This window comes from Temnothorax americanus, unplaced genomic scaffold (assembly GCF_048541705.1).
Source record: "Temnothorax americanus isolate GAGA-0224 unplaced genomic scaffold, ASM4854170v1 Scaffold20, whole genome shotgun sequence".
In the NCBI taxonomy this organism is placed as follows: domain Eukaryota; kingdom Metazoa; phylum Arthropoda; class Insecta; order Hymenoptera; family Formicidae; genus Temnothorax; species Temnothorax americanus.
The window spans coordinates 3,773,000-3,799,178 of NW_027509339.1; the positions used below are offsets into that span (position 1 = coordinate 3,773,000).

The window sequence follows — 26,179 nt, forward strand, 5'->3', positions numbered from 1 at the left end:
CACATTACTTACGATTATTGTAGATGTGACCGTGTGTACAATGACTATTTATTATAAAATAAAAGGTTAAACAATCTTCTGCGTGCTACAATCTTTGTTCGGTGTCGAACTCTCTTTCTGTAGAAAATCACGAACTGTACAATTTTTTCGTCTTCCAGTGTAATCTAATTCAACTGTCGCTTACAAGTTTATCGGCGCCAATGCCATCGCCACTATGTTATCAGGTCGAGGAACCTGTTCGCGTTATATAGGATGTCCCAGATTCTTCGTTCAATCGTAGATTGCCCGTAGACTTGGCCGTCGATGCTTACGAAAGCTTGACGGACACTTGTCAGTCCTCGCGATTTAATATCTTAACGAAGAGAGCTCCAATAGTTTATCTGGAACATCCTCAAACAATCTTCGTGTACGACGAATATCACGTATTTTCTCCGTTCATTCCTCCACAGACGCAAACAGTTCAAGTTCGGAGATAAACGGTAACTCGGTTTTCGTTCAGTCTGTATGACGTGCGCCGTAAATCTAACTTCTTTGGCTCCGTTATTTTTGGGCATACGATACTCTAATATCTCGCATTAGAAAATCTAACACTTAAATTACGCGTCATAATTTGCTTCGATGAACAATGCTTGTCGTAAAGTTAAATTAGCTACCCGGCTTTACGAACCGCGAGGTTTCGGTCTCGTAAGTATCGCCGTCTAGTAAATGATCTCGGTATCGCTAAGTAACATGCGATAGGCATTTGTAAATGCTTAGGAACTTCCAATTAATTAGACCGAATCACGAGCCTAGCTCATTTACCTGCCAATCTCGGCTATTTCGTAATTGGATAAAACACTATGGAATACTCGGAACGCGTTTGCATATACGTGTTCCGATATATTTTCGCTAATTAAACATATAAAATATTTCATAAATATAAGAAAACATACACCTCATATTGCACAATGAGAATTCCTTTGAAGATCAAACATGTCATTGTTTCAGTAAAATTCAAGCTATAATCCGTAATTCGTAACTTGCTTAAAAAATATTGAAACTCCATTCGAACAAATAACAAATGTCCTAGCGTATGCGAAAAAGATAAAAACGACAGAATGATAAAGACTGCGTTCGGGGAGCCCGCTATTAGTGCTATTGCATTTTTATCGCTTAACAAGTGTAAAACAAGGATAGAATAAGCAAGTAGCGCTAATAGCGCGCTCCCCGAACGCAGCCAAAGTGGTATGAAGATCATCGCACGATGAAAGAGAATAGTAGCGAAAAATAGTTGAAATTCAACACCTCGACTTGAAAAATATTCGATCTTCGTTTCTACATCGCGTCTTACATGATTGCTTATACGGTAATTGTGATTATTTCCGATATTTGAATCAAGCAATGATATCACAACGTGAACATCGTGAGAAAACAATAATTACGAAGCATACTTACATTCAAAGGCTTTGTAACATTTTGATATACCTTTAAGACAACTCTTTAGAGATATGTTGAGATATATGTAGGATGTGCCAGGACTGTGTGTTCTAGACTTGTGATAAGATTAGAAATAAACACGAAGTTATAAATTACTTTAGTTTTTGCTGAAAAAATCCGCTGAAATTAGTTTTGAAACACAATACGATTCAATAAACGCATTTCGCGAATCAAATTTATAATTGCCATTTTAATTAAAGAAATTGGATGTAGCTTGAGACACCCTTAACTTTCGTTTCTGGCAATTTAGTAACCGACAAAGTTCGAACGCTTAAATTATTTTGTAATTATATAATTATTATGAACTAAATAAATTTAGTTCACTAATCTTTCTAAAAAGTTCACTAAATGATTAGAAAAATATTAATTACTATTTAAAACCCCAAATGAACATTTAAAAAATGGATTTAAAAGTGATAAAAAATCCATAGGACGAATGACGATAGCCCCGGCACATCTTGCATATAAAATGTTCACCTGATTTCATGATCGTCATCGTTGTGCATCAATTTCTGATAGCGATATTGCAATAAATTAAAACTAGCGCGTGTTTCACGTCGCTAATTAATATTTCTATTAGCATACTGATTGATTATAAATATTCATTTCAACTATGTAAGGCATTTCGAAACGATAAATTGAATGTCGGTGTGACATCATATTTACAACATTGACTTTATAAAATCTGATAATCACGCATACACACTGCGAATGTTCGCGTAAAGGAATTTAAACGAACAATTATTCAATCCTGTCATTTTTCTCAGACTTGATGATGGCTTCGTAAGCGGCAAGCTCTTTTTTCTCCTTCCTTAAATTTCTATCCTCGAATTCCAACCTGCAATTAGACGCTAGATCAACACGTGATAGGAATGCTCGCAGTCGTTGGGATATGTGGATTTTGATTATCATCACAAGATGCTACTATATATATATATATATATATATATATACACATGATATATTGCAATAAATGAGAGAATGGAGCAAAATGAAACTCAAGAAAATACTTTGCAAGATGAACATAATTACATATCCCATCAGAAGCAGTAAATGAATGAATGACAACAAATTATAATGAGACGTAAGTAAATATGCGTTTATTGTAAATTGAGTAGAAAATACAGAACTGCCAGGTCTGTCCCAGATTGCTTAATCAGGTAATCAACGATTGCTTAATAATTGAATAAAGAATACAAAACAACCAGATTTTAATTATCAACATTTGTTGAAATTCTTAATAACCGTACAAAGCTCGTTCGGCCTGGGGGGATAAAAAGCAGAATACGACAAATTAATATGTAAATTTTTTTAACTTTTCGGCGTAATTAAAAGCTTTGCAATATCAATTTTATTAAAGATATTTAAGTTATTATAGAATAGGAATGGAATATTGGAGGAACATATAAAAAATATATTTAGTTTTGTAGAAGTCTAAACAAAAATGTACATAGTGACTCGAGAACGGAAATTAATATATTATCAAATCGCAGTAATATATTGCTCACATAGAATAATAACGCGATCAGTCACTGTATACTACTTTCTCAAATAATTATACGTAATATAATTGTACTATAAATGTGAATAACAAAGATATCGAATAAATAATCTTTATAAATATATATATATATATATATATATATATATATGTGTGTGTGTAAATTTAATGTAATTAATTTACTCAAGAATTTTATAACTAAAGAACATAATTACGATTACACATATAAACTATCATCAGGAATCTTTTATAAACTGAAGTATCAAAAAATTATTAGAAAGTCTAATAAAGAGAACGTATACTTGCATAACACGTCTGTAAGATGGAACATACCTGTGAAGAATGATCCTTTCAACGATTTTTTCCGTTGTCATGTCATTACCGCTATCTAACAATTTAAACTTATTTTGCCTCTTGGGCTCCGTGTACGGATCCGATCCATCATCGCAAGGCATTATAGGCGTTTGTCCGTGACACACGATAGATACGTTAAAATGTTCCATCAGATTTCTTGTCACCGCATACGGCGCGCCGATTACAACTTCATTGACATACTGTAAATAAGAAAAGAGAATACAATGTATATAAAAACTATGTGACATAACTCGTTTCTGTTATCTCAAACAGTGGCGTGACCACAGACGTGTGTGTGTGATTACTGATTTATCAGTTTTTTTTTACATTAGAAACTATGCATCGCAGTCTTCTAAAAACTACGCATGTCGCATCTATATTCGTATATTGAGTAAGCTCATATGATAATGTACAAATCTGTATTTTTCCATTCTATCGTTTTCCACTTTATCTCACGCGGATACTTATTAAAAATCTCAGATCGGTGCAAAAAAAGGCTCACCTTACACGCTAATACACTGAGAACCCGTTCGTGAAGATTCATGATAGGATGATTGCCGCATTTATATCGATTAACAGCGGGATCGGTGTGTAGACCGACTATGAGGTAGTCCCCCTCCTTTTTGGCGACCTCCAAGAAATCCAAGTGCCCCACGTGAAAGAGATCGAACGCGCCTGCAACGTACACGATCTTATCGCCCGGCTGCGGACTCTTGCCGTCGCTGAACTGTATGATTTTCTGTGTGGTCGGCAAAAATTGCGAACAGCCGGTCCATGGACTCCGAGCGGTTCGATCCTGACCCATGCTCTTGCTCGGTTCTCTGTCGACACTGTATTCGTTGTCACCCTGTCGAAAGTGTTGTCGCGTCATCAGTAACATACGTCCTACAAGATCGGTCGTCGAGACGCCGGCAGTACGCTGGACTTCTCTAAAATATCAAAACCTTCTTAGTAAAATACTGTATAATCTTTTAAATAAACAGCAAAATATTATGTTATTTCTTTTTAAGGAAATTACCTGTAACGACCGGCTGCCTTGACTAAATGATACGTGTCCACCCCATCGGCGGTCATCGTAATATCATCGCCGTGAACACAAAAATCACAGTTATGCTTATCTAATGTTTCTAAGGTAGTGACATAAGGCGCAGCTTCGACTACTTCATCTACCCATTTAATGCCGCGTACCATTTTGTACCTAAGGAAAAGAACATTCGGTTTGTTGATGCTCCTATAGTTATAAAATTTATGTGTAATCGTTTTATCGTTATTTTATCGATTATATATGCTTAAACAGTTGTTCATGAGAACTTTTGCATTTTAAATTTCGCTGTAGAAGTTTGATGTAAAATTGTTATATTCGAATCGACATAATCTTGATAATAATCTATAATTAACACTGGGGAAAGGAACTTATGTAAACGCGGTCGACAAGACACAGTTCTTACTTTGTAGCAACGTTAGATTGTGCACCTTAACTGTTCAGTTTTTTTTTCTACGCAAGTATTGACCTAAAATATCAAGGCTCTAGCGAGACCTTCCTTATAACATGATTGTAGCTCTAGAATATATTAAAATTTTATATCCAAACGATGGCGAATATGGGACTCGCATAAACATCTCTTTTGTAATAACTAAGACATACTACAATGTGCTAGAATTGAAGCACTAACATTCATCATTACGTAATCGCGTTTCCAAGGCATAAGAAAAAAAAACCGTGTACAAGAAGTGGAAAACACATGTATCCACCGTGCTAGCATTACGAGCTTCAAGAGAATAAATGTATAGAATTTGAAAGATTAATTAACATAATAACTAGCTCTAGATGACAATCAAAATCGTGACCAGTCATTATGGCTTACATAATTTCCTAGCTTTAATGAAGCAACAGATATACCTTTCTTGCTCGGTGAAGACAGGAGGACCCTTGTGTCTCGTGATTTCTTCATCGTTGTGGACACCTACCACCAGATAATCGCCTAAAGCCTTCGCCTGCCTCAAGGAATTTGCGTGTCCAAAATGCACCATGTCATAACTGCAATCGAAATTTTATTTGTATTTATTTCGTGTCGATAAAGAGAGAATATTATCAACAAGAATGTCAATAAAACTATTTCGAGTTACGAAAAGACTTACTAGGAGAAAGCCGTAGAAAACTGTTTGGAAGTTTTTCCAAACTAATATTGTTTAAATTGTTTGATCACAAGAGAAGATTAAATATTATTTTCACTATAAATGTACAAGCAATAATAGATCGACAAATGCATATTTGTATGGATTTATACATCGTTTGTATAAATCCATCGTTTGTAAATTGCAAATAATTCGACGAAAACGATTTTCCTCTGTAGAAGACAAAAAATAAAAAAGTGAAATATTTCAGCGTGAGGATGTTTATGATTATTAATAACGAATATAGTATAACGTTTGAATAAAGATATCGTAAAGTAGGGGGAAAATAAAGTAGCCTTGAATGTAAAACAGCTTTGATAACTGTTATATCAGTCGCACGAGTCGCGATAACGCGACATATAAATCACATGATAACACATTGAAATACGCATCTGCGCGTATCAATTTCTTTCGCGATTGCAATATTAATTAGTATTAAATGACATGCAAAAATGTGGGAATAGAATTTTAAGAAATGTGTCGTGAAACGAAACGTTTAGGTCGACAAATATAAAAAAAAATCTATCGAAATTGAAGAGAGAGAGAAAAAGTAATTAAAATTGCAATTAGTATTAAAATTAAAGTGTTCGAGAGAATAATGAAACATTAAAATCGATACATTCAAAGCTACAATTTCATGAGTTTTTTGCGTTCATCAACGTGATACGTTGATTTTTTTTATTTGCACATAAAAACTATAAAATATACACGTAAGCCGAGCGAGCCACAATGAAGATCTCGCATTCCGAGGGTCTTGCGCAGTCATAAAGGAAAAAAAAAACACAATACCGCAGTGAATCGTGAACGAAATCGCATTGCATACGAAATCGCGCGATCGTGTTTCACATGCCTCCAGCTATCATTCTCCATTGCTAATCGATTGTCGTTTTAAACGACTCATTTCCTCATGTGCCAACAACATTGATAGAAGTATCGATTTATTTTTATTCCAAATATACGCAAATGTTTTAAACGCGTCATCGCGCAGCGGAGAAAAACGATTCCATAAGAATCGCTGAAACAAGGGCTTGAATTTTTGGCACGCCGATATTTTTATTTCTGCCTTTGGAGATCTACGATTTAATTTGAATAGCTTCATCGTTCGTATTTAAAATTATGAATTACTCGAGTAAAAATAAAATGTTCATGTAAGATAATCGCGATTCTTGTCAAAGTCATCATTAAAACTGTATAAAATTATCTTTATATTGTTTGAGAGATATTTCTATTTCTATATTTTCTCTAAAAATGTTTTGTATGGACATATATTTCTTACTATATATGTATAATATTTAAAGATACTATTAAATTAATCGGCGCTGCCGACGACAGACCGGTCTGCCGTGCTCTCCCCGTGCCATTTTTTACCGGAGCGTTAAACGAGGACAAACGGCGCTTCGAATTGTGTCGCGGTGAACCGGAGGAGACATCGGCGACGATTCTCTATTGCTAATCCGCACAAGTGCGGGACACGATTTCGGAGTGCACATCTGTCATTTCGACCCATTCGACTAATCTACTTCGTTAGAACGGAGACTGAAAAACGCGTCTCTTTCCTCTTTCCTCCTCTCGTCCACGATATAAAACACCTACAATATAAATAAATGTATATAAACTAAATTATGTGAAATATAATCCTCCTCTTGTGTGTCCATGATAAAACCACCTGCAATATAAATGTAAACTGAATGATATAGAGTTGTAAAATATAAATAAAAATATTCCTAAACAATAAAAATAGAAACCTATAAAGAATAATATACAGCTGAATTCCAGGATTTATACCACACACTTTTTCGGTGCATGAATTAATTATGATAAAGAAAAAGGAAAATCATATCCGGAACTGGATAAGTCTGAGAGTAAAACCTCTACACTATCTTTCACCAAGTTCGAGATTAAGCCTTATCGCCGTGTTTCCAACTAGAAGTCCAGTTTTTTTTACATGAAAATCTTCTATCAACTTATACTCTTCTTATCCTCGTTTTATAGCATTTTTCCAATCCTTCTAAACAAACTTTTCTCCTATAAATTTATACCCTCTACACAGTCTGTGACCGGTCAGACCGTTAAAATGTAAAAATATACGACCTTTAAAGGCTGTATATGTAAATTTCTGAAAAAGAAAGGAAAAAATATTTAAATGACGTGCGTATCAGAGTAACGATATAAGGCGGAAGATTAATCGAAGACGGTGCTGCATGAAGAAGGACATTGAGCGCATAAACAAAAGTATCGTTCGCGTGCAATCAGCGGTTGCACGATCGAGTCAACGAGGAGAACCGGGTATGGAACGCGCTGATTCAGGGACGCCGTGTCGCCGTCCCTCGCGATTTCACTCCCGCGTCCCGCGTCGGCGGCGGGACGGAAGGGTTGGACACGTACGACCGTGTGTATTAAATATCGATTGATCGCGTTCTCCTGACGAACGAAGCTCGGGAGGCGTAGGTGTAGGTACTTAATCCGCACCCCGCGCTTCGCGTGTGACACGTCGAGAATGCGATCGACACGTGTGCGCTTCCATCGGCGTCGGCCGGCCCGGCGCGGCGCGGCCTCGCGGCGTCGGCGTCGCCCGCTCGTCGCCTCCCTGCGGTCTCGGTCTCTTGACTCCGGTTCGACGCGCGTTTCCTCGGCGCGGGTCCAAAAATATCCGTAAAAATGTCGCTCACCATCCGTCGCACCAGACGCGAACCTCCTTGCGGGCCTCCTCCGTCATGACGGGCGCAGCCGGGTATTCCGTTATCGACTGGATATCACAGGATATCACTGACTGGCGACTGCCGTGGGCACTTGGGCAGCCTTCCTGTTTCCTGTAGCGAGTGACGTCCGACCGGGCCGGACGGACGGCTGTGGGGTGATCGCCGGGAGAGGGGCGAAAGGGCCGAGGAAGAGAGACAGAAACAGAAAGACTCCGCTCGCGCGCACGTGCGAACAACCGCCTGAACACGAACCGCCACCGATCCCGTCGCGCGGCTGACTGCTCGCGTCGTCGTTTTACACGTCGCCTTTAAAATCCCACCGCGCCCCGCGTCCTCGCGCCCCTCGCGGCTCGGCCGTCGGCGACGTCGGCGTCATCAGGCCGATCAGGCGTCATCGCCGAGTAGGGATTGGCTTTGGCCTTTGGCTGGCGTAACTCCGGGGGAAGCTTGAGACAGTCGAGACCTTCCACGTTCCACGTCGCGCCGACGCACGGAAACGTACGGCCCTTGAAAATTGTAGCCGGCCGTGATAACAATGAGTCACGCGCACGCATCTGGTTCTTTTATCGATTTCGTAAAAGATGTTAAGTACTTATAAATTGCGACTGGTTTCGACGCCTATCGGCCTATCCATGGCCATGTCGGTTTCAATCCCCCCCCTCCGCTCTTCCCCGTCGAGGCTTATTGATTTAAATTTCTAAATGACCAATTCTTTTTTAGAGGCAAAAGATAAAGGTGTGGCGCGGAAATAAATGGCTTCGATACTTTGAAAAATAAATTTCGTAGATATAGCTGCTCGCAGATTGCACGATTGCCGAATATTTGATGAAGATGCGAAGATGCTCGACTATTCTCGCGATAGATTTTACCTAGAATTGCCACATTATCATGATATAGCAAGAATAATGTTCATATTCTTATAAAAAAATTGTTCTTTTTATATACATATATTTTTATGCGTGAAACAAGCCAGTTATATTGTAGTTGTTAACAATAATAAAACGAAATGGAAATTTAATTCAATTCGATAGCATCAAGCGATTACGGAATATATCCTTTCATAATCCGATTAGTTTAGCAAATAAAATGTACGGCGATTGATCTGTCCGGTTAAACGTTTTGATCTTATTCCATGAATAAGATGGTGCATTAATTCATCTAATTCAGAACTTGCGTCATTTCGTTTGCCATTAGTTCGGAAAACAAACCTGCACGTTTAAATATATCTTTTAGACTCATTGTCAGAGATAGCGAACGTGATCCGACATATGATTTCAGTCACGCTAGATGCGCATATATGCTAAATAATTTAATTGCATAATTGCGACTATAAATATTAATCAGTGCTTCCTCCCTTCCTGGTTTATATATATGTATAAAATATACATACACTAATTATGATATGCAATATACGAAACTTCTTTGTTTTAATAAAGGAAGACATAGTTTACAGTTTACACGATTAGTGCTTAATCATAATTTCATAATATCTACTGTGATTAAAAAATTGTGTCATGTCATTAGGTCTGTTCTATTTAGCTGAACTTCTTCCACGGTTCATCTTTTCTCTTTTTCTCTCCAACGTAAAAAGAAAGAGGAAAGATGAACCGTGCAAGAAGTTCAGCTAGAAAGAACAGGCCTATTACCCCTTCGCTATCACTATATAGTGTAATAGATATATTGTTCGCTATTATTATAATATAGCAGACACAAAGATATATAATCCAAAATCATTATAGAGTCGCAAAAATATGCAGAAAAACAAAACTTCCTCTATGAGAAAGCAAAATGAATAAATAAAATTATACTAAATAGTAATTATAGAAATGATACTAAATAAGCTCATTGTTCTTCTTAAATTCTATATGAAATAATTCTTTTGTTATATATTGCCGTGTTAAAATGTTATTGCGCAAGAAAGAAATAGCGGCATTCTTCCCAATAAACTTATTATAGCATCGCCATAAATACATGTATACACTGTAACGACAATTAATGTGGATAATTCAATTGAAAATAAGCTGGAAAGCTCGATTATCGCGAAAATGCAGGCGATATAGACATAGACATAACAAATATTTTATTCCAATGCGATAAATCTCGGTGGAGTAAATGTTTTTATTGAGTAAAGGGGCAAATTCCGGACTGGATCGTATGATTCTCGATAAACAGATTGACCAATGAATGAAGCAGTCTTCCTTGGCACTCGATGAAGATTAATTGTTATCGATAATGGCATAACGAAATCACCGAGCCTCTCTAGATAGGATATTTCATAGTAAATCTAATATTAGCATGTATATACGCGTGTTTATGATGACGGAATTCAGACATCTATCTTATACGTAACATGACTTATCAAAATATGTCACATTCTCGCGTTGATTGAATGCCGACTATAATTACACGTTTATACATTAATAATTTACACAACACACATTACAGAATCTCTGAAAACGTGTTTATAATGGAAATAAATTGCAATTATACAAATAATAAATAAAAATTTATATCGCTACTTATAACGATACAGATATCGTAAAAATAAATATGCACAAGTAAAAAATAAATACGCACACTGCGTTAAAGAAACGTTAGAGAAAAACCACTTAGCAAAGAGTAACGCCACGTTTCAGCTTTTTTTTTTCGTGCCATTCTTAAACTATTTTATTGAATGTACAGCGGCAAGCCAATCGAATTTAATACTATATCAGCGACAATCATATGACATAACTGACCGCCTAAATATATTAAGGAGCTATCCTAAGTGTAACACATGTGACTTGCACAATTGATAATATTATAATATTACTTAGAGCTAATGAAGAATTCATGTGTACTAAAAAAGAAAAAAAGAAGACGTATGCTCTCGTGAGAATGTGTGTATAATTTTTTTTTGGAACGATTTTCTGCAACTGTGGGCTCGTCGGCTCATATCAATCGTCGACTGCTATTATTCCCTCTGGAACGCAGATGGGAGTATTCTGTTACAAACGAGAAAGACATGTAGACACAGGGAAAATGTCCCGGGGATAATTCTTTCTTATTTAGATAGTTCTATTTCTTCCGCTCTCTTTTCTTTGCTATGTTCTAATACGCACATTTGACCGTTCGTTCGAAGTCAATAGCCGTTCTGTTGCCTGTAGCTGCTTCCGCCGTACCCGCTACTGTTCTGGCTGTAGCTACTGGAGCCACCGCCGGAAGTTCCGCTCCCGAAGCTGTTTTGAGGGAATGATTTACTGCTTCCATAGCTAGCCCCGCCCATGCCACCTATGTGAAGCGTACACGAGGCGTTTACAAGACACAATAATTTCCACCAAACTATGCTACCGAACGTCACAGCGGTGTAAAACTAAGGGCCGTAAGAAATAGGGAGGTGGAAAGAATAGAAGGGCTAAGAATGTGGAGAGACTTGATTGTATCCGTATTTTTACTGATTAAGAATATTGCAATAACATTTTCTATTCGGACAAAAAGACCAATTAAATAAAATTACACAATCAATTTTTTAAATGCTTTGAACCCACCGCTACTGCTTCCGGACCATTTGTTGCCGCGATCATTCGCGCCAGTACCGGAAGAGCGGTCGAATCTTCCTCTATCTCCCGCATCACGTCCTCCACGACTACCTCGTGAACCGCCACGACCTCCGGAACCTCGTCCACCTCCACCACCTCCGCTGCGTCCGCCATATCGTCCTCCTAATAATCAATAAATGCAAAGATGGAACGTCAGAATTTTTTTAAATAAACTTGGATGTAAAGAATATGAAGAATATGGATCTGGAACAATCGTATTTTCTTTAAATTCTGATGTAAAAAAAAAAAAAGAATGAATACTCACTCTTATAAACGCCAGGATTCCTGGATAAATCATACAGTTTCGGGTTGACAACTTGCTTGGCCTCTTCCAGAACTTGGATTAAGTCACCAGCCTTGTGAGCATTGCCGGGCGTGAAAAAGGCGTACGCAGTTCCTGTACGCTGCGACCGACCAGTACGTCCGATACGGTGCACATAGTCCTCAGAGTTAGACGGATAGTCCAAGTTTATCACAAATTTGACATCCTCGACATCTGTGAGATACAGCAAGTTATAATAGCGGCACACGGAAAATACTTGTTCCTTTGTGGTTCAATTAACTTATAAAGCAAATAGATTCAAGCATTTTACCAGGACGCTGCCTTTGCTAATGGAATTAAAGAATCTGATCGTTATCACTGAAGATTACCATTATCGAGTGTTCTGTACCAAACCTTGAAGAATTTGCAATTACAAAATGTAAAAAAAATATCATGATAATTCATCTGCCAACTCCTCCCTTCTTCAACGTGCCGTCACATACTTGACAATTTAAAACGGTACACTTGGATATATATAAAGGACGGACAAAAAAACATAAAAGTTACCTCATGTAATAGGAAGCATGTGTTGTTTCGAGGTGCTTTTTTTTTTTTTTTTTTTTTTTTTTTTTTTTTTTTTTTACTTTAGTTCCATTTGCAATTCGCATATAACATTCAAGTTGACCACAAAGAGCAAGTCTGCATGTAATTACCTGTTTGCGATTAAAGCTGGAAATGTAAATACATTTTTTGGAAATGTAGAGGAATCAGAGCTCAGATGGTTTCTCATGGAATTCTCGCTTCACGTATTAGCGAGCTCTACATTTTTATTCTTAGTCAACATTACACCCTTCTCTCCCGCACCAAAGTATGGATCTGTGTGCTGCCTATTTCGAAATTTGGTCCTTGTACATTGCTTCGGGTGAAGAGGTTGGAACACCAAGTGAGCAGCACCTTGCGTTCTCCACTCAACCCCCACATGTACTTCCCGTCAAATAATTAGCATCAAGAACCACGCACCACAATATTGTGAAGACTCCTTCCTACTTCGAAGCCATAATTATTATTAGTAATCGCTATCGTTATTCTATATTATTCGCCCTAACACTTACAGAATCTTTGACAATTCAAATTCACAAGTAATATAAAATGTTATAAGTTTAAAAAACGTTATAAAAATTGCCCACGTTCTCTCTCGTACCGAGTTCTTGAATATCTGCGAGATAAAACGTGGTTATTGATAATTGTTTAGGACAATATCACAATTAATGCAGAGCGCGACTTGATGCAATTTGTTATTTCAATCTAACGAATAATCGGCAATATCTATCCTTTTTGTTTTTCTTTTTCGTCTTCATGCTAAACGCCCTAACATAACAATTTCCATACTTTGGACCGTCGCAGGTACAGAGTGAGAGTGTTTTTCGAGTGGCAAGGTGGCCGAGGCACAGCGTTTGGTTAGCTTGTTGCGAGGGGGCGGCGACCAGCAGTCACGCCCCGTTCAATTACATTTTCCAAAGCTAGTTGCAGAGTTCTAAGACTCCAGAGTCGCATGTGCCTCTGAAAACACATAGAACAGCACGTTAATACCAGACTGACAGGACTTGTTTCGATCTGAGAGTACAAAATCGGAAGAAATAAACCTGGCTAATCGCTCACCTGATTCCCTCACTCTTAAAGCTGAAATATTTTGACGTTCTTTTTATATCGTAGCTATCTTATCGCGTAAGATTTATTTAACATTATTGTTACCGTTCGAAAATAAAATGCGCGAAAACATTAAAAGAACGTCAAAATCCACTTATGCACTAGCCTATAATAAAGGAAGTTGAGGCTTAGAAGTTAACGAAACGATTAAAACTTATTCATTAATCGTACCGCTGAAAAGACAATGGCGATGTTAATAGCTCAGGTGCGCTCTAAAACGCGCACTACCGAAACTCTCGCTTAATTAGTGGGCGAAACGAAAGAATTAGCGTAAAATTAATGAAACGAAAGGATGTCAATGGCAAAATCAAATAGGGTATTTAAACTAGTCGTTCCTGGAATTCCTTAAGAGTAATTAAAATTATCTCCAGCCACACTGGAAAGGAGGTTGTCAATCAGTCTGGCACATGCCGTTATCCGTTGCCACATTACAATACCACGACTTTCACAAAAATGTGAAATAACCATCGCAGCCTGACCCTTACATCATACCTAATCTGCAAATTCTTACCTAAACCTCTCGCCGCCACGTCGGTAGCCACAAGGATGGCAGACCTGCTATTCCGGAACTCTAAAACAACATCTCTTGTATTACAAACATCACAACTTCAAAAGATAATGTTATTAAAGATGAAACAAATAAACATAGAACGTTATTTAGCTCAATTTCTTTTCTTCTTTTGACAAGTATAAATTCATTGTACGATATAAAATATTAAGAGATTGAAAATATTACAAGATCTTTTTTATTTATATAATTTACTTGGAATTAGAATTTTTTCAGCTTTACTTATTTGAATAAAATTGACCGAAAATAAGATAAAATTTCAAATATTTAAATAAAAAGATCGTTAACATTTGTTTCTCGTGTATTTAAAAGATCATAGCAATAGCACTCACGATTTAATACATAATCTCTTTCTTGTTGGCTTTTGTCTCCGTGAATACCAATCGCTTGCCATCCGTATCTATTAATAGCTCTTGTTATATCATCGACTTTCCTCTTAGTTTCCACAAATATTATAGTCTTATTTTCCGGTTCGTTTGAGATCTCTTCCAACAGTTTCATAAGTTTACTTTCCTTCTCGTATTCCTCGCATACATCCACAATTTGCAGAATATTGTGATTGGCGGCCAACTGTAGGGAGCCTATGTTGATCTGTATGTAGTCCGTTAGAAACTCCTCCGCGAGATTACGCACTTCCTTCGGCCACGTGGCCGACCACATGAGAGTCTGACGATCGGGACGTATTTGTTCTACAATTTTCCTAATTTGAGGCTCGAAGCCCATATCGAGCATCCTATCGGCCTCGTCGAGAACTAGGTATGTACATCTACGTAGATTTGTCGTGCCGCGCTCTAAGAAGTCTATGAGACGACCCGGCGTGGCAATGCAAATTTCTACGCCACGTTCGAGGTCGCGCGCTTGTGGTCCCTTCGGGGCGCCGCCGAAGATGCATGTGTTTCGCACCTGAGAAGACATACCAAAATCCGACGCGACTTGCTGAATTTGCTGCGCCAATTCTCGGGTTGGTGCCAAGATCAATGCGATCGGTCCGTCATTCCGGCTCAGTCTGGGCTGATGATTTATGTGAACGATCGCCGGCAAAATGTACGCCAGGGTCTTTCCCGAACCTGTCTGCGCTATACCGACCATATCCCGACCGGACAGCGCGATAGGCCAACCCTGCGCCTGAATCGCGGTCGGCTCGCCGAATCCCTGTCTACGAATCTCGTTGAGAACGTAGTCCGGAAAGCCACCTTCCTCGAAATAAACATTGGGACCTGGAACGTTAGCCCCCTTCACAGTGATCTCCTTGTTGGAACGGTATGACTCCACGGCGTGAATACCCCGTGCCATTACGTTGGGGTGCGGCTGGTAGAAGTCCTTTCTGAACTGCGGCAGGGTGCTCATGTCCCAACGTGGTTTACGTAGACGCTCCCCAGGCTGCCGGTTCTTAAAATTGTTGTTCCCAAAACTGCTGTCTCTGTTTGCGCTGCTGCTGAATCTACTGCCACCCCCTCCGCCTCCGTCGCGTCCGCCGAATCGACCTCCACGTGCTCCGCCGCCACCACCACCTCCTCCTCCTCGTCTATCAGAACGTTCGCGTTCACCGTATGCCCTTTTTCAAACAAAGCAAAAACTATCATTAAACATCTCGGCACCACTATATTAACTATATTAAGAAGAAAGAGAGATCAAATCTTAGGCCTATTCTTTTCAACTGAACTTCTTGCATGGTTCATCTTTTCTCTTTTTCTCTCCAACGTGAAAAGAAAAAGAGGAAATATGAACCATGCAGATAGTCAGCTGAAAAGAACAGACCTATTACTTTAGGAAACAGTCATAAATTATTTTCTTTCTTGCTGTAATATTTCTTTGCACGTGTTTAAATATTTGTATACATGATTCTACTTTAGCCGCAATATGCTGTACATTTGTCCTTGAGATTATTACACGTTGGAGGAAAAATATGTTATTATAAACAGCCAATAGCTCATCGGCGAGCAGGAAAAACTTGTAGGACGAATAATACTTGTTCCTTTGTATCTGGATTCTTATACCTTTTATCCTTCCTCTTTCCTTCTGTAATTATACATATATCTGTGTCTCATTTTAAGTGCAAAACATACAACATAGCGCAGCTACAAAAAAACAGATCTATAAAATACGAAGGCATATCCTATTGTGCTAGTATTCTACAAGTATTCTACTAGTCTTTTACAATCCTCCAATTATCTGGAGAAAAAAAGATTCTTTTTCTCTTCTCCAGGAAAACTCTCTCTTCCTCATACAGCATTGGAAGGCTTTCTCGTACAAACGAAACGTTAGGCTTATGTAATTTAGTTCGCTTATGCTTCCTGATTTCCTAACGATCCACAGTTACATATCATCCCAATTAATATTGCCCATCTAGAAGCTTCCTATCGCTATACGTTGCTACCAATCTCCGCTATTCCTTTGTTAATAAAATTTCGGACGAAACTCGCGAAGATTCTCGGACGCGTTGCGAGCGAAAATGTCGTGGGAAAATGTCGCGAGATTTTTTTCCTCAATGCGACGCGTGTCCCCGAGTCTCGAGGGAATCCGCTTAGGATATTTTTCGAGTCGCGCGATTCCATTCGGCCGACGCGTACATTATTCAACCCCGAGATCCGGTCTCGCAATATCTCACAATCCGTATCGCGAATTCTGACGATTCATGATTCACCGCGAACGCGACAAAGGAGCCTTTCACCGTTCGCAAAATGGCGTACAAGCGCGATCGGACAAGTAGCGGAACGTCGAGCGAGAAAAGTGCGAGAACGCGGGCGAAATTCGTCCCGCGTTCACTCGCGCGAACTTACATTGCAGCGGGCGGGAATGTGTCGCTGTTTTCCGTGCGATTTCCTTGACGATTGCCGATGTGGGTCGAGAACAATCCAACAATCCGGACTGGGTGACGAGAACACGTTCGGCCGCTAACGAAGCAGCCAGCTAAAGGGACGAGGACGAGGTGTCTGTCCGTGACGTCCGTGTCGGCGTCACGCTGTCATGGCGGCCTCGGCGAGAAGTAGTCCCTCCGCGAGTCGCGATCGCGCCCTACGGCCACGATCCTCAACAATCGCGTACTTACCCTTTTCCGCGGAAAAATCGTAATACGAGTAGAAAATTCAGCGATTGTATGTACTAAGGGCGTACGCTTTTTCTAGTCCCCGCGCCGACGGAGAGAGACGAGGAAACCTGGGAAGAATGCGCGAGCGTTCCGCGCCGGAAGTGAAAGTTAAGCACGAACCCAGCTTCAGCGCCACCACGTTCGTCCCTACAGCGCTCAGATTCGAGTTGCGCCAAATTCGAAACTGCGCTCAACATCCATCCTTATGTGTCATCACTATATCAAATTTTTTTAAAGAAAACATTTTCTTTATTTGTATACCTGAGAGTAAAAAGTCAATTTTTATGGAGATTTTCTTCAACCAGTCATGTTGTGTAATGTTACATACTGTCCGTATGTTTTTAGCGATTCGATAATCGAAAGCTAGAAGACCAATTAATGTATGTCTAAATAAATTTACATAGTTATATAATGTATAAGGAATTAAATCAATCAATCTTTACATTTTATTATTTTCCTTTATGCATATAAATTATATGTGAAGATTTGTTTGAATAGAGAAACGATGTCTTTTATCTTTTTTCTTTTAAACATTTAGTAAATTTTAGTGCACACCAGACAGATGTGTATCTCGTGCTGAGAACATAGGGGAGAACTCGGTTGTTTCCAAGAAAGTTAGCTTTATTAATTCTGTAACATAAACTCACACAACAAACAACGACACACATCAATAGTTTTTTTCTTTAAAAAAAAAAAAAAAACTTCAGCAATCACAGATCACTCAAAGAATCACAGATATGAATATTATAATTTATAACGCATTAAATTGAATTTAGAAACAGATACTGATCTATGCTAAAGACTGTCTAATCAAAATGATAAGGCCTGCATGCATAGCTTTTTGCAAAGTTAATTAATTGCAACTGAACAGTATGACGCTTAAATTGTTTGGTAAAATACATATGCCGAATCTTTTAGTCTTATTAAAAAACAAATGATACATCAACATTTGTATAGCCTATCAATTGCACTTTTCACATTTCATTGACAAATTTTTATCACATTCCTTTAATTCCCTACAATTTAACGAAAGATACAAGGCTGTTGTTTATTATTGCAATTTAAAATATTTTATTCAAAAGTCTAAACGAAAGATAACTAAAATAAGATGAATTGATAATATGTTAATATTATTAAAATATAAAAGTTGAACAATTTTTAATAGTCTCTTATCTAAAAAAAAGATATAATTCCAAGATTGTCCAAGAAGTTTATTTGTGAAAAGAAATAATAGTAAAACAAATTGAACAATTCAAATTTAAAAAATTGAAGCTGTTATATAATCCTCTTTAGTCTAAATATTGCATGCACAAATGTGATGCAAATATTCCCCCCCCCCCAACTCACTTTCTTACAAATTTTTTTTCTTACTATGCTCTTTATAACAAAAAGTTATTTATCCGCTAATCAACAAATATAATACGTTATAAACGAGACTGATGTACAATCAACAAATTATATACTGCTTGCGGTAAAATTCTGTAACGACTCATAAAATTTATAAATAAAATATTTAACTGTTATAAAATAGAGCTTAAAATCGTTTAAAGAAAAAATCAATACTTGAGCATATTAATGATTACACTCTAATACTACATAAGAATTTACATTTTTCTGCTCTCGTTAAATATCTGTCCCGCTAACACGTTTTAAGCGAGAATAACTTGCAACATTAGAGTTGCAACTGCAACTAAAATTGTATCGAAATTTCTTCGGTTTTACTCACTGCAAATTCGACATATATGCAAACGAATAAATGTGCTACATATATATTCAACAAACTTATAATTGTTGACTTGCAAACATTAGACGCGATCATTATTCACTTGATAGTATGATGTAGAATGTAATATATACTATCGCACCGATATTTTCATTATTATGCCGCGTTACTTATACTATTCATTTTCTATATAAGTCCCTTTTTATTATAGGCTGTATAGGCTCTTGTCTGTATCCTGTCGACTCCTACTATAACTAAACATAACACATTTTACATCGTCGTGCTATCAATCACTCATTAAAAACGGAATTAATAAGTTGTGCTTCTGTAGGAATAACCACTTCCGTAATTATCGCCACCTCCGTAATTCTGAGGCATACTTCCCTGCCCGTAACTTTTTTGCGTGCTATATCCGTACGCCGTGTTCTGGCCCAAGGAAGTATTCTGTTTCACATTATTATAATTACTATAATCCGATCCCGAATAAACGCTCGAAGAAGGCTGATAAGAAGTCCCGCTACGAGGAGGGCCTCTTCCTCTTGCCGAACCGCCGCCTCTTCCTCTACCATCGTTACTTCTTCGGCCATTACCCCTTTCAGCGCCGTTACCTCCAGAAGAACCGCCGAAACGTTTTCCACCTTATTATAATATAAATATGACATATATATGACGTATGAAATAATCGATCGAATAACTAGGGATCATAAATCGCTACAATCGAAAATAAAGTGAACTTTTCCTTCCCCATTCTTTCACATTTGCGTATAACCGAGTTAGGATAAAAAAAAAGTTTACTTTTGTGCCATTAGAATAAAAATGTAGATGTATAATACGGACTAATTCGACTATACGACTATGCGAAAACATACCTCTGCCGCTGAAGTTTCCCGCCTTGGCCATCTCTGCCATTTCACTAAGACGCGGATTGACATTCTGTCCGGCCTCTCGTAAAACTTCTATCAAATCTCCGGCGTGCTTCATATTGTGACTAGTGAAAAACGCATACGCCGTTCCGGTCTGCCGCCTACGTCCAGTTCGACCGATTCTGTGTATGTAATCCTCCGACGAAGATGGATAATCGAAATTTATTACGTATTTCACATCATCGACATCTGTGAAGTAGTAGTTATGAAAAATATTATTGAAATTTTTTTACTACTGATATTATTGATAATATTAATGTGAACAATGGTTATATTCTTCTTGACAAATATATGTATTCTAAAATCTGTTATTTATATATACAAGTTATTATTTTATAATTCTTTTTAAATTTGAAAACTAAATATTTCTCGTTTATTTAAATCAAGGGACACGATAGTGTCTCGCGTCAAGTATATGCAAAGCGAGACCGCACACACACAACACACACACACACACAATATTTATATTATTACTGCACTTAAGATGATCCTAAAGCTGTCAGTAATACCTACACTCGTTTTTAACAATATTTGCTTCGTATAAAAATTCTACAACTTGATGTTACAAAATGAGGGTGCAGGTCCATTCAGTAGACATCAAGGAATATCATACCGCGGTTTGTAGAATTAGGCTGAGACTCCAAACGTGAACGTAATGTACGTACATTATCGTACTTTTCGCTTAACTTTTTTGTTTGGAGTCTCAGCCTAATTCTACAAACGCGCGCGCGGTATGATATTCCTTGATGTCTACTGAATAGACCTGCACCCTCATTTTGTAACATCAAGTTGTAGAATTTTTATACGAAGCAAATATTGTTAAAAACGAGTGTAGGTATTACAGACAGCTTTAGGATCACCTTAAGCATAGACATAGAAGCTTATCAATGCTTGTGCTCATGCATATGGATAGATATTATCAGATATTGATTGACAACTTATTTGAATAAAAGGATACAGGAAAAATATATTTCTGCATGTCAAGTAGGTAACTTAAATACATATTAGATACGTATTACATAATATACTACTACGTTTTGGCAAGAAATTATCGATATTAATTTCCAGATAACAGATTTAGACACCCACCTTTTGTTTGGAAATTCCGATGCGAAATCAGCGAGAACGACCCCGTTTGCTTTTAAAGGGGGGCAATTCTGGTTGCTTTCTTATAGGCTTTCATATATAATATACTGGCGGCCTAGAGATTAGACAGACACAGCGGTTGTGTCTGGTTTGGGATAGAGGCAGCAATTTAGGGTTTAAGCCTGAGTGCATTAGTTTTGATAGGCACTGTATAATAATTTCTTACGGTTAATGTTAGAGGCACTGGATAACAAGTTTAGCAATCGCACTTTTTGAGTTTTTCGTATTACAATTGCAAGTTACGTTTACATATTTATGATTATTACTTCACTTTATGATAAAACCTTGCTTAAAAGATATCCATTTAATTTTTTAATTATGACACAAGTAATACGTAAATGCACGTATATTGTGATTATCTGGTATCATTTAATGCATTGATCATCGATTAATGCATCAATGATCATAAAGTCTATTTTGCTATTCCGTAATGAGAAAATTAAAACAAAAGTTAAGTCGTACATGAATTTAGCTTTCCATTTGGAAATTGTTATAATATATAAGCAAAGAAAAATAAAATAATCACTGTGTCTGCCCAATACTGGCAGTACACCGCGTTGAGTTAGGGTACTCTGTGCCTCTGAAAAAGAAAAGCAGACAGACTTAGTGGTAGCTTGTGTGCATTTTCAGAACCTTGCTCTTATATACATTATTATCAAAATCAATAGAACTCTTCATTTCAACATTGAAGCTAATCATGTATCAATAGTTAGTACAGTCATAAATTAAACATTGAAGTAACAAAAACGTTGCTGTTTCTATAATTTTTACATAAAAAGATACATATTTATTTACAATAATTAATGAAATTACAACAAAAACAAAAATGAGCTTGTAAAAAGTAACAAATTAACAAGATTTTAAAAAATGTTCAAAACATACGTAATTGCGGAACAAAAAATTACATGTAAAATGGCATAAATCACATAAAAAACGTTATCAATTTTACATGGCTCTACAATATACATTCGAGACAAATATGATAAAAAGTTCCAATGCATCACACACCGCTACGTACACAGCTGTCGGCTGGCCTCACTCTAACAACGCATCACCGGCTAATCCAATAAGTGTTGCCAATACCCAGTTTAACCGTGACTCTATCGGTATCTCGCCAATACTAAAGCATAGCCGAATAGAGTTTTACATACCCAAGCCTCTAGCGGCTACATCAGTTGCGACCATAATCGGCGCTCTTCCGCTGCGGAATTCTTGTAACACATGGTCCCTTTCCTGCTGGTTCTTGTCACCGTGAATACTCACAGCTTGCCACCCTTCGCGTCTAATATTTTTCGTAATGTCGTCCACTTTACGTTTAGTTTCCACAAATATGATGGTCTTATTCTCCTTTTCAGTGCCGATCTCTTGAAGCAATCTATACAGCTTCGAGTCTTTCTCGTGCTCGTGACAAACATCGATAATCTGAGTGATGTTATGATTGGCCGACAGGGTTAAAGAGCCGATATTGAGATGAACATAATCCGTCAAGAAGTCCTCCGCGAGCGCACGAACTTCTTTAGGCCACGTCGCCGACCACATGAGCACTTGCCTGTCAGGGCGTATCTGCTCAATTATTTTTCGTATCTGGGGTTCAAATCCCATATCTAGCATGCGATCGGCTTCATCAAGTACTAGATACGTACACCTGAAATAAAAGATAAAATAATATTTAAATGGTTGTAAATTTATGTGTCTCCGATATAATTTTTATTTATCATTAAAATTTTAAAGAGTTATACATACCTACGTAAGTTTGTAGTTCCTCTTTCTAAGAAATCTATAAGTCTACCTGGTGTGGCAATGCATATTTCAATGCCCCTCTCCAAATCGTGCGCTTGTGGTCCTTTTGGAGCCCCGCCGAAGATACATGTGTTTCTTACAGCTGCAGTTTCTCCAAAACTATTAGCCACTTCTTGAATTTGTTGAGCTAATTCTCTGGTTGGAGCTAAGATCAAGACAATTGGACCATCCCCGCTGCTTATGCGCGGTTGGTGTATGATATGGACGATTGCAGGTAAAATATACTGGAAAAATAAAATAAAATAAAATAATCTAATAGATATCTCTTTAAATGTATATCCAATACATCTTTATTTAAATTCATATAAAGTATATGTGTAATAGCTATTTACTATGAATAATTAAACAAATAAGAGTAAAACACGTAAGAAAACATTCTAAGATGCTCATTTGCTAAAATATTACATATATTTTTATGATATTAAATATATTTTTAATTTTACTTACTCCAAGTGTCTTTCCAGAGCCAGTTTGAGCGATTGCAACAAGATCTCTGCCGCTAAGGGCAATAGGCCACCCTTGGGCTTGAATTGGAGTAGGTTGCGAATATCCTTCTCTACGAATGCCCTCCATTACATAAGGCGGGAAGTTTCCCTCCTCGAAATATTGTATGGGATTAGGAACGTTTTCACCCTTCACAGATATTTCTGCGTTCTCTCGAAATTGATTCACCTCTTCGCTAGATCTAACTCAGAATTAAATTCGTGAGCACATTTCTGTCGTTTACCTCATATTACATTATATATTAGTTACCAATGCAATTAATACCTGTTCCTAACTGCGGGATGCTCTATATAAAAGTCTTTGCGTAATGGTTCTAAGGTACGAAGGTCCCAGTTTACTTTCCTTAGACCGCCACCCGGTTGCTTTCCTTTTAATCCTCCTCGCACATTATTGGCGCTTCCTCTACTAAGTGTGCCAAATCTGCTGGTACCGCGTCCATTATCGGTGCCGCCTCTGCCAGTACTTGTCCCTATCTTGACAGTACTGCCACGGTGGCCCCTGCTCTGATCTCGGTCACGGCTAAACCTACAAATGTACATGCTTTATAAAACTATAAGGTTTTATATAATATCTGGCACAATATTGGCTTTCTCAATAAAAATTTCAAGTTCAATTTGACTCGTTCTTAATACAAATTTTGATTAATAAAGAGTATTTGGTATAAAGTAAAAGATACCGAACAATTTACTTATAATTAACATAGTATTTCTATGCCATTTTAATACGAACTAATGTAAAGTATTAATCTGACAAAGTATAGGCTTTTCTGATAAAAAATTCTAAGTTTAGCTTGACATTGCTCTTGGTATAAACTTGATTAATCAAAAGTATCTGGGGATGAAATAAAAGACACTGAATAATTTACTTATAGCATAATAGCATAATTTCTATGCCTGGTTTTAATACAAACTAATCTAATTAATCTAACAAAGTATAGGCTTTTCTGATAAAATTTCTATCTTGCTTTAATACAAAAAATAATGTAAGATATTAATTTAAAAAAAAATTCAGAAATTATATTGCTAGATATAATATACAAAAAAATAAAAAGTAAGATAAATTGTGATCCAGTCTTGATTAAATATCTAAATTAAAGACTCGTACCTCTATATTTCTCTTTATGACCTCATTAATATTTTATTTGTCAAGAAAACTCCATTGTCACAAAGAATAGTGGCAATTTTCCACCGTGTCTCCTCTTTTCCCCCTTTTCTATTCATATGGAGACAATCAGACAATGGAGAACGGTGCATCGCGCGCGTCCGTCACCGGTCTCGATCTCGATCACGACAAAAAAAAACGAAATAGAAACAAAAGCGCGGATCGTCGCGAGCGGACAGCCGCGGTGAAAACTCATCGCAGGTCGGCTCGATCGTGTCACGAGCGGACAACGGGGAAAAAATCAATTTCCAAGGGGTCAATAATCAGCCCCCGTTATCGATTGACGTTCGCGGAAACGGGACCGTCGGCGCGGTGCACGGGGCATTTGTTCCTCCGTGAAGAGTCCCTCGCGGACGTGCCGCACGTCCCGAGGGACGGCTCGTCGTCGGGCGCGACCGGTTCGCGACCCGCGCGAAGCTGTCATCGCGTACTTACATCGGGAGACCCGGGGTTGTCCTCCCCGCGGACGACGGACGGCTTCGAGAGGATCCGATCCGACGACGACGGCAGGCGGCCGCGGCGCCGACGGGCGACAACGGGGACGCGAATCACTCGGCTGGACTCCTAGGGGACCACCCGCGCGCGGATCTCGGCGACTCTGCGTCCCGGGGCACGGTCGACCGCGCGAGGAATCGCAGCCGTGGGACCTGAGGAGCGCCGTCAGGAAAGTCGTGTCGCCCGCCACCGGCGATCCGGAATTAACGGGCGAACTCTCTCTCTCTCCTCTCTCTCTCTCTCTCTCTCTCTCTTTCTTCCGCAAGTAGTTCCGCGTTCCGGTCGTCGCCATGACGACCGCGGCGGAGGGATACACGAGCCTCTACCCTGCCCCCCCGAGGGGGAAGGAAGATCGCCCTCCGCGCTCCCGACCCGACGACAGCTCCCGGGCTCCCGATCGCCGAGATCCATACTCCGCGGTCTGCGCGACGATCCCCGACGATCCCCGACCGCAAAGAGAAATGGCGGCGCCCGTACCGTGCCGGTGGAATTCCGTTATACAAATGCAACGTGGGCCGTGGGCCGTGGCACAGTATATATACTGTGGCCGTGCCGTGGGGATTTGATATATTTGATCTGAAAGGATAAGGAACGTCGTGCCGCATTGCGTGTTACGTAGAGATGACGAATTTGTATACGTAAAATAAAAGGCGAGAAGAAATATCAGACATATACTCTTCGTGCCGCATGATTGGTCCGGTCGAATTACGCTTTATGAAAAGTTGCGATCTTTGATAAGAGAAATTTATGAAATTTATAATTCAAGGTAAAATAATTTTTCGCGGAAAGCATGTATTTGAATTTGCGTAAAATGTACAGCATTTATATTCGTAGTTCGTAGTTCGATTTAAATCCAGTCTTGGACAATCCTTAAAATTTCATTCAGCCAATAAAAAGTTTATTTTTTTTATTGCCGCATTAAAACTTCCCTTCTCGCTTTCGCAAAATTTCAAAAATAAGTACCAACAGGTGTATATAAAAGCTATATATAAAAAAACAGACGTAAAGTAAACCTATAT

The 26,179-nt window shown here is 38.4% G+C and overlaps 3 protein-coding genes and 1 long non-coding RNA gene across 7 annotated transcripts; 1 reads left to right on the forward strand and 3 right to left on the reverse strand.

The window, feature by feature from the left end:
* Positions 1–14: 14 nt before the first annotated feature.
* Pect (phosphoethanolamine cytidylyltransferase) lies at positions 15–8,502 on the reverse strand. Of its 3 annotated transcripts, none has more exons than XM_077406167.1 (6): positions 8,176–8,502; positions 5,232–5,369; positions 4,350–4,529; positions 3,834–4,260; positions 3,311–3,531; positions 15–2,314 (listed from the first exon to the last, which is right to left on the reverse strand). In XM_077406167.1, the coding sequence occupies exons 1-6, from the start codon at positions 8,220–8,222 to the stop codon at positions 2,218–2,220; spliced, it is 1,110 nt and encodes a 369-aa protein (XP_077262293.1). In that variant the 5' UTR covers positions 8,223–8,502; the 3' UTR covers positions 15–2,217. The 3 variants fall into 3 exon arrangements, with proteins under 3 accessions (XP_077262293.1, XP_077262295.1, XP_077262294.1); XM_077406169.1 differs by having other exon boundaries at positions 15–2,327; XM_077406168.1 differs by lacking the exon at positions 15–2,314 and adding an exon at positions 2,558–2,740.
* Positions 8,503–10,303: 1,801 nt separating this feature from the next.
* On the reverse strand, positions 10,304–17,283 carry LOC143897467 (uncharacterized). Its single transcript, XM_077406162.1, has 7 exons — positions 17,101–17,283; positions 14,653–15,875; positions 14,264–14,323; positions 12,049–12,279; positions 11,733–11,906; positions 11,307–11,475; positions 10,304–11,189 (listed from the first exon to the last, which is right to left on the reverse strand). Coding segments are annotated over exons 1-6 (1,839 nt in total). The 5' UTR covers positions 17,103–17,283; the 3' UTR covers positions 10,304–11,189; positions 11,307–11,326.
* On the forward strand, positions 17,238–18,210 carry LOC143897474 (uncharacterized). The gene is made up of 2 exons (XR_013256930.1): positions 17,238–17,361; positions 17,446–18,210. It is a non-coding gene; the product is annotated as an uncharacterized LOC143897474 (long non-coding RNA).
* LOC143897466 (putative ATP-dependent RNA helicase DDX5) lies at positions 18,100–25,597 on the reverse strand. 2 transcript variants are annotated; one of them, XM_077406160.1, is made up of 7 exons: positions 25,101–25,586; positions 23,769–24,029; positions 23,448–23,685; positions 22,944–23,224; positions 22,352–22,845; positions 20,001–20,243; positions 18,100–19,769 (listed from the first exon to the last, which is right to left on the reverse strand). In XM_077406160.1, coding segments are annotated over exons 1-7 (1,848 nt in total). In that variant the 5' UTR covers positions 25,103–25,586; the 3' UTR covers positions 18,100–19,440. The 2 variants fall into 2 exon arrangements, with proteins under 2 accessions (XP_077262286.1, XP_077262287.1); XM_077406161.1 differs by lacking the exons at positions 18,100–19,769; positions 20,001–20,243 and adding an exon at positions 21,527–21,780 and having other exon boundaries at positions 25,101–25,597.
* Between the last annotated feature and the right edge of the window lie 582 nt (positions 25,598–26,179).